The following is a 14630-nucleotide window of genomic DNA, read 5'->3' as shown; positions in this document are numbered from 1 at the left end:
CCATTTTTCGTTCATTTTTTATTTTGGTGTATTACTATAAATATCGTTTTTCCTATAAATTAATGAAAAATTCCTGCAAAAATCCCATATGTCAAATGAATAAATGTCCTTCATAAATAAACAAAAGGTAAAAATAATGTTATTTATATTGTAAACTGTGTGTAATCATCAAGATAATAAATCACTAATTTGAGAATTTCCGTAAACTTAATAGGGTTCAATTAAATAACTTTTTTTTAAATATCTCCGATGTTGTAAAAAGTGACATATGGGGTTTTTGCAAAGGACGCCTCAATTGTTTAAACAATTTTTTTAAACAAATTCACAAAAATAATTTTTTCATTTTAAATATTTTTTTTTAGATAAATTGGCTTATTCTGAGCAAAAAAGGACTCTTGTCATTTTTTTTCTAAAATTGATTGTTGTCGAGTTATATGCGATTAAAAGCGAAAATGGCTATTTTCAAGGCTTAATAACTCGAGTAAACATTATTATTATGAAATTCAAAAAGTGACCAAATCAAGTTTCAAACCCCTTCTTCAAGGTGCTAAAGAGATCTTTGTGATTATTTTATTACAAAGCTGTTATTTTTAATTATTAACAATTAGCGCTATAGTCCAGGATGTATCCGTCGCCCCCGTTAGTGAAATTATTCCGATTCCATTTTTTTGCAGAAACTTACTCAAAACGAGGTCCTTATAACATATCCACAGGGTGCCGGGCGGTGCCGTTGTCGAAAAATTGTTTAAACAATTTTTCTTTAAACAAATTCACAAAAATATTTTTTTTTATTGCGAACGATTTTTTTTTTAAATAATTTGGGTTATTCTGAGCAAAAGAGGTCTCTTGTGATTTTTCTCTAAAATTGATTGTTGTCGAGTTATATGGCCATTTTCGCATTTTTCAAATTATAAATCGCGTATAATTCGACAACAATCAATTTTAGAAAAAAATCACAAGAGACATTTTTTGCTCAGAATGTCCCAAATTATCTAAAAAAAAAAAATTGTTCGAAGTGAAAAAAATATTTTTGTGAATTTGTTTAAAAAAAATTGTTTAAACAATTTTTGGACCACGTCACCGCCCGGCACCCTGTGGATATTTTATAAGGACCTCGTTTTGAGTAAGTTTCTGCAAAAAAATGGAATCGGAATAATTTCACTAACGGGGGCGACGATATATCCTGGACTATAGCGCTAATTGTTAATAATTAACAATAACAGCTTTCTAATAAAATAATGACAAAAATCTCTTCAGGACCTTGAAGAAGGGATTTGAACCTTGATTTGGTGACTTTAAATGGCCATTTTCGCATTTTTCAAATTTTTAATCGCATATAACTCGACACCAATCAAATTTAGAAAAAAATGACAAGAGACCTTTTTTGCTCAGAATAATATCTAAAAAAATTTTGTTCGAAATGAAAAAATTATTTTTGTGAATTTGTTTAAAAAAAATTGTTTAAACAATTTTTCGACCACGGCACCGCCTGGCACTCCGTGGATATATTATAAGGACCTCTTTTTGAGTAAGTTGTGCAAAAAAATAGAATCAGAATAATTTCGCTAGCGGGGGCGACGATACTGCCCGGTCTACAAGATAAAGTTGCCACTGTTTGACAGTGACCCGAATTTCTCATAATGCCCTCGTAAAGGTAGGCCTGCATCCTGCAGTTATCAGAGATTTGACTACCGCAATCACTCTTTAATTAATACATTTCACCAGTAGTTTTGTTCGTCTTCAGTGCACTTCTTGACTTGAAAGCTGTGCGTGTATAATACCCCTCTATGACATCCTGGTTTTCATTACATTTTGTAAAATTTACATATTTTTATATTTTTCATAATTACAGAGGATAAGTTTAGCAGATGAACAATAGGGATTTCGTACTGGAAGATCGTGTACAGATGCAATATTCGTCATAAAGCAAATTACTGAGAAATCACTAGAGTATAATAGACCAGCATTTCTATGTCTAATTGACTTAAAGAAAGCATTTGACAGAGTTAGACTCAAAGATGTAATCCATCTTCTGTATAATAGAGAAGACACTCTAGATATCATAAAAACTATTGAGAACATCCACCAAAACAACAAAATGGAAGCCAGAATAGATGGACAACTTACAAAACCTATAGATATAGGCAGCGGAATAAGACAGAGAGACTCATTGAGTCCTATGCTTTTCAATTTAATCATGGATGGAATCATCAAAAACGTCAACAAAGGAAGAGGATATATAATGGGAAACAAATAAGTAAAAACACTCTGCTACGCAGACGACGCAATATTGATATCCCCAGATGAAGATAGTCTGCAAAGATTAGTCCACATATTTAACATAAGAGCAAAATAATTCAATATGACAATTTCATCTCAGAAAACGAAAACAATAGTAATCAGTAAATAACCAATCAGATGCAAAATATAAATTGATGGTATCAATATTGAACAAGTAATGGAAGTAAAATGCCTTGGAATTACATTGTCAAGTTATGGAGACCTAGACAAAGAAGTGAGAAATCAAGTACAAAAAGCAAATAGATTGGCAGGATGCCTTAATAACACTATATGGCGAAACCGACATATTAACACTGAGATGAAGTCAAGAATTTATAAAGCTAGTGTAAGACCAATAATGACATGCGCATTAGAAACAAGACCCGATACAGCCACAACACAAAGACTACTTGAAACGGCAGAGATGAGAGTAGGTACTGAGAATAATTACAGGACATACACTGAGAGATCGAAAGAGGAGCGAAAATATTAGAAGACAATGTAACGTACAGTGTATAAACGAATGGACACTTAAAATAAAAGAAGAATGGAACAACCACATAACCAGAATGGGGAAGACACGTGTGGTCAAAATAGCACGAGATAAATCACCAATCGGTAGAAGAAGTATCGGCCGATCGAGCAAAAGATGGAGTGACAACCTTCCATAGAGGTATCAATCCACCAATGAACAAGCAGAATTGCTTATAAAGAGGAAGAAGAAGAAGAAGACAACATAATTACAAATTGTTATGTTTACAAATTTATTACAAGTAATTTTTTTCACATATTTTTAACTTTTGGAATAATTTATTTTTTACTTTTTTACCAAAATTTGCCGCCTATTGAATTCTGCCGCCCAGCGCTATAGCCCATTCAGCCCATATGTAAATTCAGCTCCGTAGCCAGCAGCGCTATCGTTACAAGGTCTGTAACCAGTTAATGTTTTATGTATCCTACGAGCTACATAAGTTCAAGATAAATTATATATAAAAGATTGCCTCTTATTTATTGTTTACTTTTCAGCTGAATCCCCAACATACACTGCCAGTTTTAGATGACGATGGTTTTATTTTAATCGACAGTCATGCTATCATGTCTTATTTAGTATCAAAATACGGAAAAGATGATTTTTTGTATCCAAAAAAATTACAAAAGAGGGCCATCGTTGATCACAGACTTCACTTTGACTCTAATATCCTCAACGTTAGAGGAGCTGTTATTGTGGTACGTATTAAACAAACATTTTTTTCATATTAATATGTTTTCTTGTTTTTTAATTTTATAAATGTTTGCATATGCCAGATCAGCCTCTAATTATTTTCGTCCATCGTTTTTTTTATAGTGATTAGTAGGGAGCGGATTTATATGCGATCAATTTTGATGAAATATGCGCATATATATGCGGTAAAAAATTACGAAATATGCGCAAGATATGCACAAAAATTCAAAAAATGCGCATTTCGAGATACCACAAAGTTTCTGTTCTATTCTATTCTAAGGGGTCTTTTATAGGGGTGCGACAATCTTATTTATTATCTTTCAAATAATAGTACATTGTTTACCGGGTAGGAAAAGCTTAACATTCCTGGACGACTGTGAAGATTGCTAAGTCGAGGCGCAAGCCGAGACTTAGCAACACAGAGTCTAGGAATGTGGCTTTTCCTACGAGGTAAACATACTATTTTTCCGCAAATCGTTTAAAATTCGACAGATATTGATTGATTTAAAAAAAAACGCGATAATTTTATTCCCAAATAAATGGTGCTTTGAAATTCCTAATAAAATTACTTGGGTTACTATGGAAACGTATTGAGGTTGAATTGTCAAACTTGACGCTTATAAATAGAACACTAACAACTGTACGGAAATATCATTTCCTTACAGTAAGGAAATGACATTTCCTTACAGTAAGGAAGTCCTGACTTTTTCTTCAAGAAATTTTGACAGGAATGTCAAAATTTCCTGGCGATTTGCGGAAAAATCATTTTTTTATAATACTTATATGCAATTTATTCACAGTTTTTACAAAAACTGCTACCAATAGTTACTTATTTAAAATAAAACAACAATATCACTATATAGTTATTTATGATATAAGTGTTAAAAGTACACGTTTAAGGCACGCATGTGAAAGTTTGCAGAATGAGCGATATCGAGTTCTGCAATTCACATGAGTGTCTTAAAAATGTACTTTTTAACACGCATATCATATAATATTTTTTCTACAAACGTAATTACAGGACAATATCTACAAAAACTTTTACTTGAAATTGACTGACATTCCAATTTTATATTTTTTTGACATTACATCAGAATTGCATATACGGTCAATACGAACTGCAGTGTCTTAAAATTTTTGAAAGCACTAGTGCCTTAAAGTAGCATTTTTAACGCTCGTATGGAGTGCTAAAAATTGCATTTTTAACACAGTTGTAGAAAAAATATATTATTATCTTCGATTATAATTCAGTACAATGTGTTTTTCCAAATTCTTTACGAGGAAACCTATTCTTTGATTAGATAAAATATTTTTATAACTTGAAAAACTACTTTCAACACCAATAGAAGTAATTGGGGCGTATGTAAAATAACTTGTTAATTTCCGTTAGAAAATCGTAAAACTATGGTTAAAGGTGTAAATTCTCTTAACAATAGATGATTTAAAAGAATCACCAGAATTATAGGTACCTACTAAATATAATAGAAGTAGATAAAACATCCTACAATCATTTTATAACGGGTTACTATAAGCAATATAAGTACTTTGTGTAAAGATCGGGTATTTTCTAAGAAAAAAATGAAAGGCAGTGAATGAGCCGTCCTCTTCAGGTAGTTCTCGAATTAATAGATACGACAGCCTGTGCGGGGAAATATTTTGTGTCAAATTAAAAAATTAAAAAAATTTTTTGGACTTAAATGTTTTTTAATAGGCACAAAATATGCATGTTTCTTTAAAAATATGCAAAATTTAGTAAAGTTCTCAAATTTGCGAAATATGCATGCAATATGCATTTAGCATAAAATCCGCTCCCTAGTGATTAGCTAGTCAGAAAGACCCTAAGGTTAGGTGGTTAAAAGGTCGCTATTTTAAAATATTTAATTTTAGAAAATGCGTAAGAGTAGAATAAACAACAAAATTAAACAATTCATCCTTTGGTATACTTTGTTTTCAAAAACTTCTGTGTTGTCATCCCATTACCACAGAAAAAACCCAGTATCTTCTGCTCTATCCTCTATCACATATACAGGCAAGATAGTAACAAAAAAGCCAAACACATAAAAACAACTTATCCATATACATTAAAAACAATAAGAGTCAAAATAAAATCAATTACAGAGCGCTGAATACAAATTGACATGTGGTTACTGTCCAAAAACTTACATCGGTAAAACTGGCACAACCTTGGACAAACACATAGCAGAGCATAAAAGGGCTTTCAATAATATAAAAACAGATTCTACGTACGCATTATTACACTACGACAGATCCTCGAAAAAGCGCAAGAGTTTAACATAGATATGTACCATATTTTTGTCGATTTTAAAGCGGCATAATAAGTGTCTTAAGACCAAGTCTTTACAATGCTATGAATGAGTTGGGAATTCCAAAAAAACTCATATCTATGATAAAAGTGACAATGGCGAAGATGCTATCAGCAGTAAACATTCAAAAGGACTCGTCAACCCTATTCGAAATACATAAGGGGTTAAGGCAGGGAGATGCGCTGGCGTGTCAGTTAATGTAGCCTTAAAGTTGTACGAGACGCTAATTTAGATAGCAGAGGAACAATATTTAATAGATCAGTCCAAATTCTTGCATATGCAGATGACTTGGACATTATAACAAGAACCAGGGCGAGAACTGCGGAAATCCTAACCGATCTAGTAGCAGCAGCAGAACTAATGGGGTTACATATAAATCAAAATAAAACAAAATTCATGGCGACCAACACAAACACAAGAGCTGGAAATGTTGATGCAGATCTAATCATCAATGACCAAAACTTCGAAGCGGTCAAAGAGTTCATATATCTAGGGACATCGGTTAACCCCAATAATGACACATCTGAGGAAATAAAAAGGCGAATAATAATTGCAAATAGGTGTTATCATGGTCTATCAAAGTACTTATCTAACAAACGTCTGTCTCAAAAAACTCGGTATAAGGCTGTATAGAACATTGATAGTCCCCGTTCTCACATATGGTTCAGAGGCATGGACGCTAACTAAAACAGATGAATCCGCTCTATCAATTTTTGAAAGAAAGGTACTACGCAAGATATTCGGAGCGGTTTGTGAGAACGGAATATGGAGGCGTAGATATAACTTTGAACTGCAGAATATCTACAAGCAAACGTTTGGTGGAAAAGATATTATCACTATAATTAAGCGAAATCGCCTGCAGTGGGCAGGACATGTAGCCCGAGCCCCTGAATCGAACATGATAAAAAGGATTCTAACAGCTCAACCCGTGGGAATGAGAAGACGGGGTAGACCAAAGTTGAGGTGGATGGACGGGGTAACACAAGATGCCGAGAAGATCGGAGTCGGCAACTGGAAAGTGCAGGCAAGGGACAGAACAGAATGGCGTAGAACGCTTGAGAAGGTCGAGGCCCTCTAAGGGCTGTAGCACCATGATGATGATGATGACGTACGCATTTAACCTTCTAGATCATAATCATTATTTTAATTAACAGTATAAAATTATTCATTTTCAAAATAAAGGCCTTAAGCTATCTTTATTAGAATCTATGAAAATTAATAAATTTAAAAATACAGATATAATTCTGAATGACCAACGTGAGAAAAACAGCTCCACACTCCTCAACCTATTCATATAGCTAGAGACTTGAAAATGTAGACCCATAGTAAAAACATCACTTGAAAAAGGCACTTTAAAGAAATTTGCTGGGAATATTAAAAACAAAAGTTTTCAGGGTTTTATTGTTAGATAAAATGAATTCCAACCAAGTGTCTAACGGTCGAATCAATCAATTATTTAATATATTAATTACAATTTCAGTACCTGACCAGTATCATAATGAGCTTCATTATGATACAGATTTAAAAAAAAATAGAACCGGAAGATCACACTCTGTATCGAAGGTGGCACATGCGCAATGACCAATGTCAAGTCAAAGGCATAGGATTTGACCGTTCACAATATTTAAACAAAAAAGGTTTATTAATAGCAAGTTGAATTGTTAGTACCTTAACGGTGTCTAGTTGGACACACTTTGATGTACGGGAACACTGGAACAGGGAAAGTTTTAATTGTGGAACAGGTTACAGGTTTCGAACGTCAGACTACAAAAGCGACCCATGTATTTTGTCGGACAGCACTTCCAATTGATTTGTCACCCTTTCACATGCAAAAACCAGACTGCTATTTATTACCAACATACTTCTTGTCATTTGATATGTTCTACGTGCGTGACTTATTAAAATTCCCAACATATTTGTCGGACAAACATTTTTTCATATATTATAAAATATAAAGTTTGCTATTGAATAAACTTAAAAACAACCTTCTAGTTTTCATAATTATAAACTTGTCAGGATAACAAGTTCCACAACTAAAATCACGTTCCACAATTAAAACTTCCCTTGTTCCAGTGTTTACCTACATCAAAGTTTGTCCGACTAAACACCATTAAGCTATTAACAAATTTTCAGCTTCAAATATAAACATTTTTTTGTTACGCGAGATCCAGGCCTAATAGGGATATTGAAAATTTAATGTCAGATTCATTTTTATAATTATTGTAATATCCAAAATATAAATGTATCAACAAAATAATTAATTTAATTATTATATAACTACTTGTGTTTTTGTTACAAAATAAATAAATTTGAATATATTTTTTTGTCCTGGATGATCATAGAAAAAATCCATTAAAATGCTAAAGTACACACACCCAAACTTATATGGAATCACCATGTATTTCAAAACAATATTTATTTTTTTTTGAAAAAACTTGTTATTGTTACGAAGAATAAAGGTTTTTATTGAAAATATACAAATCGATAAGACAATCAGATAGCACAGCTCGGTACAGTATAGGTTATTTGCTTGAGTTGCAATTTCAACGAAAATAAAAAAACTAAAACAAAAACGAAAATATGCCTTATGTGGGGTTATAGAACTTATAACAGGGAAAGACTATTGGTCTTGTGAAGCGGGTAATGTTCTCAGAGGGACATAGCTGCAGAGCTAGGTGTAACAGAGGGCGTTCTGTCTAAAACCTATGCTAGGTAACAGGAACTAGGAAAGCTCAAAAATAAAGAAGGGAAAGTCGCCAAAAAGTAATAAAGGCTCGACACGATCGTTTAATTGTCCAATAAGCTGGAAGATACCCAACCATTTCTCACCAGCAGCTCCAAAGGCAGCTTTTGGAAGCTACAGGTGTACCTGTTTCAGTTGAAACGATAAGAAGAAGAGTTCGTGCCAAGAAGTATACAGCAGGAGACAGTTATGGGTTCCCGAGTTATCCAGTCAGCACAAGATTGATCGCCTAAATTAGTGTCTTCACCACCAAAACTGGAACATTGAGAATTGACAAAATGTGCTATTTTCAGAAACAGTCAGGATTTGTGTAAAATCAGATGACTCACAAAATCGTGTACTTAGAAGTCGAGGAAGACAAGCAGGAATGAAAACTGTCAGATCTGTTCACAAATATAAAAGGGGAAGTGTAATGTTCTGGAGAGGAATTGTGATCCGTAAAAAAACTCCTTTAATTCTCATCCAATCAACGTTAACTGCTCACAGGTATGTGATAACCTGTAGTTAGGCTCTGGAGAGGTGAAACAGGAGAAAATTTAATTTTCATTCATGATAATGGACCTCCACATACTATTAGAGTGACTATAGAGACATCATTGAAGCAGAAGGTATCCCTTGTTTGGAGTGGCCTGCTTGCTCACCTGAGCTTAACCCTATAGAGTATTTGTGGGAAATGCTTAAAAGAAAAATTATAGCTCGCCGGGAAAATCTACAAAACACCGCACGGCTATTACAAGCTGCTCTTGAAGAATGGAGCAACCTATCTCAACAAAATCTTGATAATTTTATTAGGAGCGTGCCCACGCAAACTGAAGCTTGCATAAGGACTAGAGATGATAACACTGACTACCAAAAAATAAACAAAAAAATTAATAAAAACAATTTAAACATTATTCGTTTTACATTGAAATTTTTAATGCTATTGTCTTTAAAACAACTAGTTTCAATTTGTTTTTTTTTTAATACTTTATTGTTTTATTTATTTGTTATTTATTTGTTATTAAATTGCTTTAAAATAAATATTGTTTGACTTCGTGTGTTCGTTTTTTTAAATCTTCACGAAATAATAAGACATAATATATCAGATGATTCCATATAAGTTTATGTGTGTGTTATTTGCGGTGTGCAAGTACTTGAAAGGGAATTAAGAAACGATCGTACGCGAATAGCGGAGAAATATTGCAACTTTCTTAAATAATTTATGTTGTCAATTGAATTGTCAAATTGACGTACATTTCATATCTACTGTCATTGAAGAAGAAAAATTATATGTTGCTCCACAATATTGATATGATATGCAATTGTTACATAAAGGTAAATTTAATTAATCGTATTTTGCTTGCAGCACGGCATTTTAATAACTAATATTATTTACTACATACAATTGTTTACGTTTTAATAACATAACCTGAATCTTATTTTTTCTCATTATTTTTTTGGACTATGGCCTTGACAATTATCCAGTAACCAGGACTAATATAATTGGCCAATATAATTAAAAGTGCGAATAAAGTTGCAGAGCGTAGAAATAGGTGTCGCTTTACCGAACTTGCACGGTCCCAATACGACATTCGCCGCTACGCGGCTCATCTCGTTTCCCGCATACTCGCATCATATACATAGGATATGGACCATCATTAATTGGCCTATTAGAAATATATCGAGAACTAAAGACAACAGAATTATGAAAATTGGAATGATGGGGTTTTGAAGAGTGATCTATTTAATGAAAATATTTTCACCTATTTGCTACTTCCGGTTATACCGGAAGTCGCTTATAACTTCGTTTTTTTAAATGGGACACCCTGTATATTTTTACATTTTTGAATTCTATCAATGTCTACTTTCTTAAAATATTAGGTTCTGTAATATTATACAGGGTAGTTTGAAAAATAATTACGTTTTTTTCTTAATTTCGTAGCATATTCACACCCTGTAGAATTGTAGTAGTTTGACATAAAACACTCTGTTTATATTTAAATAGTTTTTAATATAGTGTACTATTGTTAAAAATTGTTAGTATAGCTAATTTTTTAATTGTAGTATACAGGGTTGGTCGAAACAGGGAATGAGTATTTTCTGAGTTTTCTTAAACGGAACACCCTATATTTTAGTATTGTAATGAAATGACATTTTATGGTACTTTTTGATTTCTTAAGCATTCCCTATACCTAGCAGTTCTATTTGTGCTTAATTGTTAATTGAACCAACAATCTTAACTACGTAGTTATTTTAATAGATCAACCATTATTGCTAATTTTAAGGATCAGTCTAGATAAACATGTATTTATTTCCGAAAAATTATTTGTGATTGAATATTTTCAAGGCCAACCTAATAAAATTTCACGTATTTTCTGTTGAAATTAATGTTTGGCTTGAATCACCAATAACTCACAAATTAAAGCGGTTAGGTATAGGGAATGCTTTAAGAAATAAAAAAGTACCATAATACATAATTTAATTATAGTACTAAAATACACGGTGTTCTATTTAAGAAAACTCAAAAAATACTCTTTCCGAGTTTCGACCAACCCTGTATAGTAAAATTCAACATTTAGTCATACTAACAATTTTTAACAATAGTAGACTATATTAAAAATGATTTGAACAGAAATAGAATTTTTGATCTCAAACTACTACAATTCTACAGGGTGTGAATTTTGCTACGAAATTAAGAAAATAAACGTAATTATCTTTTAAATTACCCTGTATAACATTACAAAACCTCATATTTTAAGAAAGAACACATCGAGGAGAATCGAACAATGTAAAAAACTATACAGGGTGTTCCATAAAAAAAAACGAAGTTATAAGTACGGTGACCATATCTTTTTAAAGAAAAAAAAGTACAAAAAACAAAATGTATTAAAAACGCAAAATGTATCTTGTTATTGGACAAATATAACTTTTTGGCATTAAAAATAAATCAACTATTTAGCTAAACATAAAAAATTATATCAATTAAACTAAACATAACACATTATATTAACTTTGAAAAAGTTGCAAGCCTGTAATTATGAGTTTTTAGATGAGGGACCTGGAATAGCCTCATCTTCTTCCGGTTTTTTGCATCATTCATATTTTTCTGAACTTAAAATTAATTTAAGAAGGTCCGGCTTCGACTAAAGTAAATGAATCATTTCATACAAGTCTCATCAAAATTTGCGTACACCAGCATCGCTGCCTTGAGAGTGGATATGGACATTTGAGACTTTTCCGACGTCCAATAATTATTACAGAAAATAAACGCTCGATAGCCGGACCAGTACCCGGAAGACAAAACATAAATTCGCATATTTGAAGTTTTTCAATTTCAATTGATCTACACATTTAAAAACTTCAAGTTATCGATCCTGACTATTTTTTTCTTCTCTGTTCCACTCAGCAATTTTTTCACTTGTAGCCACGTCTTTCAAAATTCCCAGTTCGTCAAAGAGTTGATCTTCATTTAACATGGTTGCCTTGATATACAATTTAAAAGTTTCGAGAGAATAACAAACATCGTTCCATGTTATTTCACTTCTTAGATCTATCCTTTTGAATAGTTTAAATTCATGAAAATTTGTACTCCAGTTGTCTAGGTAGGTTACACATTTTGTGTAAAAATATTTCACTTGTGCAGTGAAGTTTTGTGCACGACCACCGCACCATAAGCCTGATGTCTCATACACTTAAAATGTTTTTAAAGATCATTCATAAACGCATTTACCAAACACTTGATATGGATATTGAAGAAACCCACTTTGGATTCCGTAGAGGCGTAGGTACCCGTGAAGCTCTGTTTGCATTCAACATACTAATCCAGAGATGCTTGGATGTGAACCAGGATATGTACGTCTGTTTCATAGATTACAACAAGGCTTTCGATAAAGTCCGCCACAAAGAGCTAATGGACGTCCTCAAAGCAAAACAATTACAATACAATGACCTTTGAATTATAACAAATCTATATTATAAATAGCAGGCACACATACGCCTTAACGAACACACATCAGAAGAGTTCGAAATTAAAAGAGGAGTGCGATAGGGGCGTGTATTGTCACTACTACTATTCAGTGCATACTCTGAAGAAATTATGAAAAAAGCTCTTCAGGGAGGAACAGCAGGAATAAAGGTAAATGGAACGCCAATTAACAACATTAGATAGGTATGCAGACGATACTATCATAATAGCGGACAACCTCCAAGACCTCCAAAACACAAGATAGTTGAGTATGGAGAAGAATATGAATTATCAGTAAACATCAAGAAAACTAAACACTTTATGAGGATATCAAAAACCCAAAATAATGATAAAAGCCTGACAATTAAAGGTAAAACTTTAGAACAAGTTGAAAACTACAACTATCTTGGCACAATAATTAATCACACAAACGATTACTCCAAAGAAATCAAAGTTCGAATAGAAAGGACAAGAACAAACTTCAATAAAATGAGAAAGGTAGTTTGTGTAAGAGAACTGAAATAATTAAAACTTGAGGCAAGGTGTTATGTTTTCTCGACTCTGCTTTACATAATAGAAGCATGGTCAATTAACACGTCGACTACTAAAAAGTTGGAAGCATTTGAACTGTGGGTGAAGGTACCTGAAGATAGCATGAACCGAGCCTGTCACAAACAACGAAGTCATGAGAAGAGTCAACAAAAGAATGGAAATATTGGAAACCATCAAGACACAAAAGCTGCAATATCTGAAACAGTATACAAAGAAATTTGTTTAAAAGTACATAGTAATATATTAAAAATATTCATTTTTTAGAAAAAATAAGTACATTTGCGTGTCCTTGGAAAGGTTTTAAAGTACATTAGGACAATATTTAAAAATAAGTACTGTCCTACTTAAATAAGTACATATGGTCACCGTAGTTATAAGCCACTTTCGATATAACCGGAAGTAGCAAATCGATGAAAATATTTTCATTAAATAGATCACTCTTCAAAACCTCTTCATTCCAATTTTGATGATTCTGTAGCCTTTAGATCTTGAGATATTTCTAATAGGACTTTTATCTGCCTCACCCTGTATATTACGTTTTCCATTGTTATCGTCTATAATCTCATCGATCCGGTCAACAAAAAATAAATGTAAAAAAATAATCCTTTGTTTTAATTTCAGAAAAGAGTTTTCTTGGAGAAAAAACGAGACATTATACCAGAACAACTGAAAGCGTTAGAAGAAGCCTATGAAATTGTGGAAAAATTTATAGGATCGAATAAATACGTAGCCGGTGATGAACTAACAATAGCAGATTTTTGCTTCTGGACTACAATTACAAACTGGAATGCGATTGGACTGTGCACCGAAGAAAAGTATCCAAAAATTACCGCTTGGTTAAAAAGGATGTATGAGTTACCTTATTCTAAATTTAATAGGGACGCTGAGGATGAGTTTAAGGCTACTTGGATTCAACTTATGGAGGAAAAATAATAAATTATGTTCATTACATAACATGTATTTATTAATTTGTTCACCATTAATGTGCTGGTGCTAAAAAATAAATGTCTATATTTTAAGAATTTAATTAAGTTTATTACTAAACGTGAAATTTGTTTTGAAATATAAGAATGTATCTGGATCACAATTGTGTTGTCTTGAGGAAATAAACAAAGGACCAAGTATTATACAAACAATATAATATTCTTTTATTAAACTACAGTAGAACCCCGCAAATCCGAACCCCGCAAATCCGAACTTTCGGCAAATCCGAACCAACGGAAAGTGAAAATTTTTTTTAAAAATTCAAAATAAAAATTTAAAAACATGTTTATTATGTGAGAAAATAATTACGTAAGATATAATTACAGTATTAAACACTGGAACACTAATGGATGAATAAAAGCGTCGAGTTAGACTAAACACAATCAATAAAGGAATGTGCATAATACACATTTTCCATGGTATACTATGAACGAAAACATTGAAAAAGATAAGAAACATGAGAAACATAGTGTAATCAATATCCAGATTACAAATTAAATGAATCATTTAAGTGGCCCGAATTCCCATGTCCCGTGACGAAACAAAACTACTGGCCTTAGCCATTTCATATTTCAGTGATCT

General features: G+C 32.5%; 1 protein-coding gene across 1 annotated transcript in view; it reads left to right on the top strand.

Annotated features, from left to right (window-relative positions):
* Positions 1-14091, top strand: part of LOC126890348 (glutathione S-transferase 1-like) — a 37045-nt gene extending 22954 nt beyond the window's left edge. Inside the window, exons 2-3 of the mRNA XM_050659220.1 lie at positions 3307-3507; positions 13686-14091. Coding sequence (XP_050515177.1) covers positions 3307-3507; positions 13686-13997 — 513 coding nt within the window. The 3' untranslated portion in view covers positions 13998-14091. The remainder of the gene's footprint in view (positions 1-3306; positions 3508-13685) is intronic.
* The last annotated feature ends 539 nt before the right edge of the window (positions 14092-14630 follow it).

This window comes from Diabrotica virgifera, chromosome 8 (genome assembly GCF_917563875.1).
Source record: "Diabrotica virgifera virgifera chromosome 8, PGI_DIABVI_V3a".
NCBI lineage: Eukaryota > Metazoa > Arthropoda > Insecta > Coleoptera > Chrysomelidae > Diabrotica > Diabrotica virgifera.
This window is presented reverse-complemented; position numbering and strand designations above follow the sequence as displayed.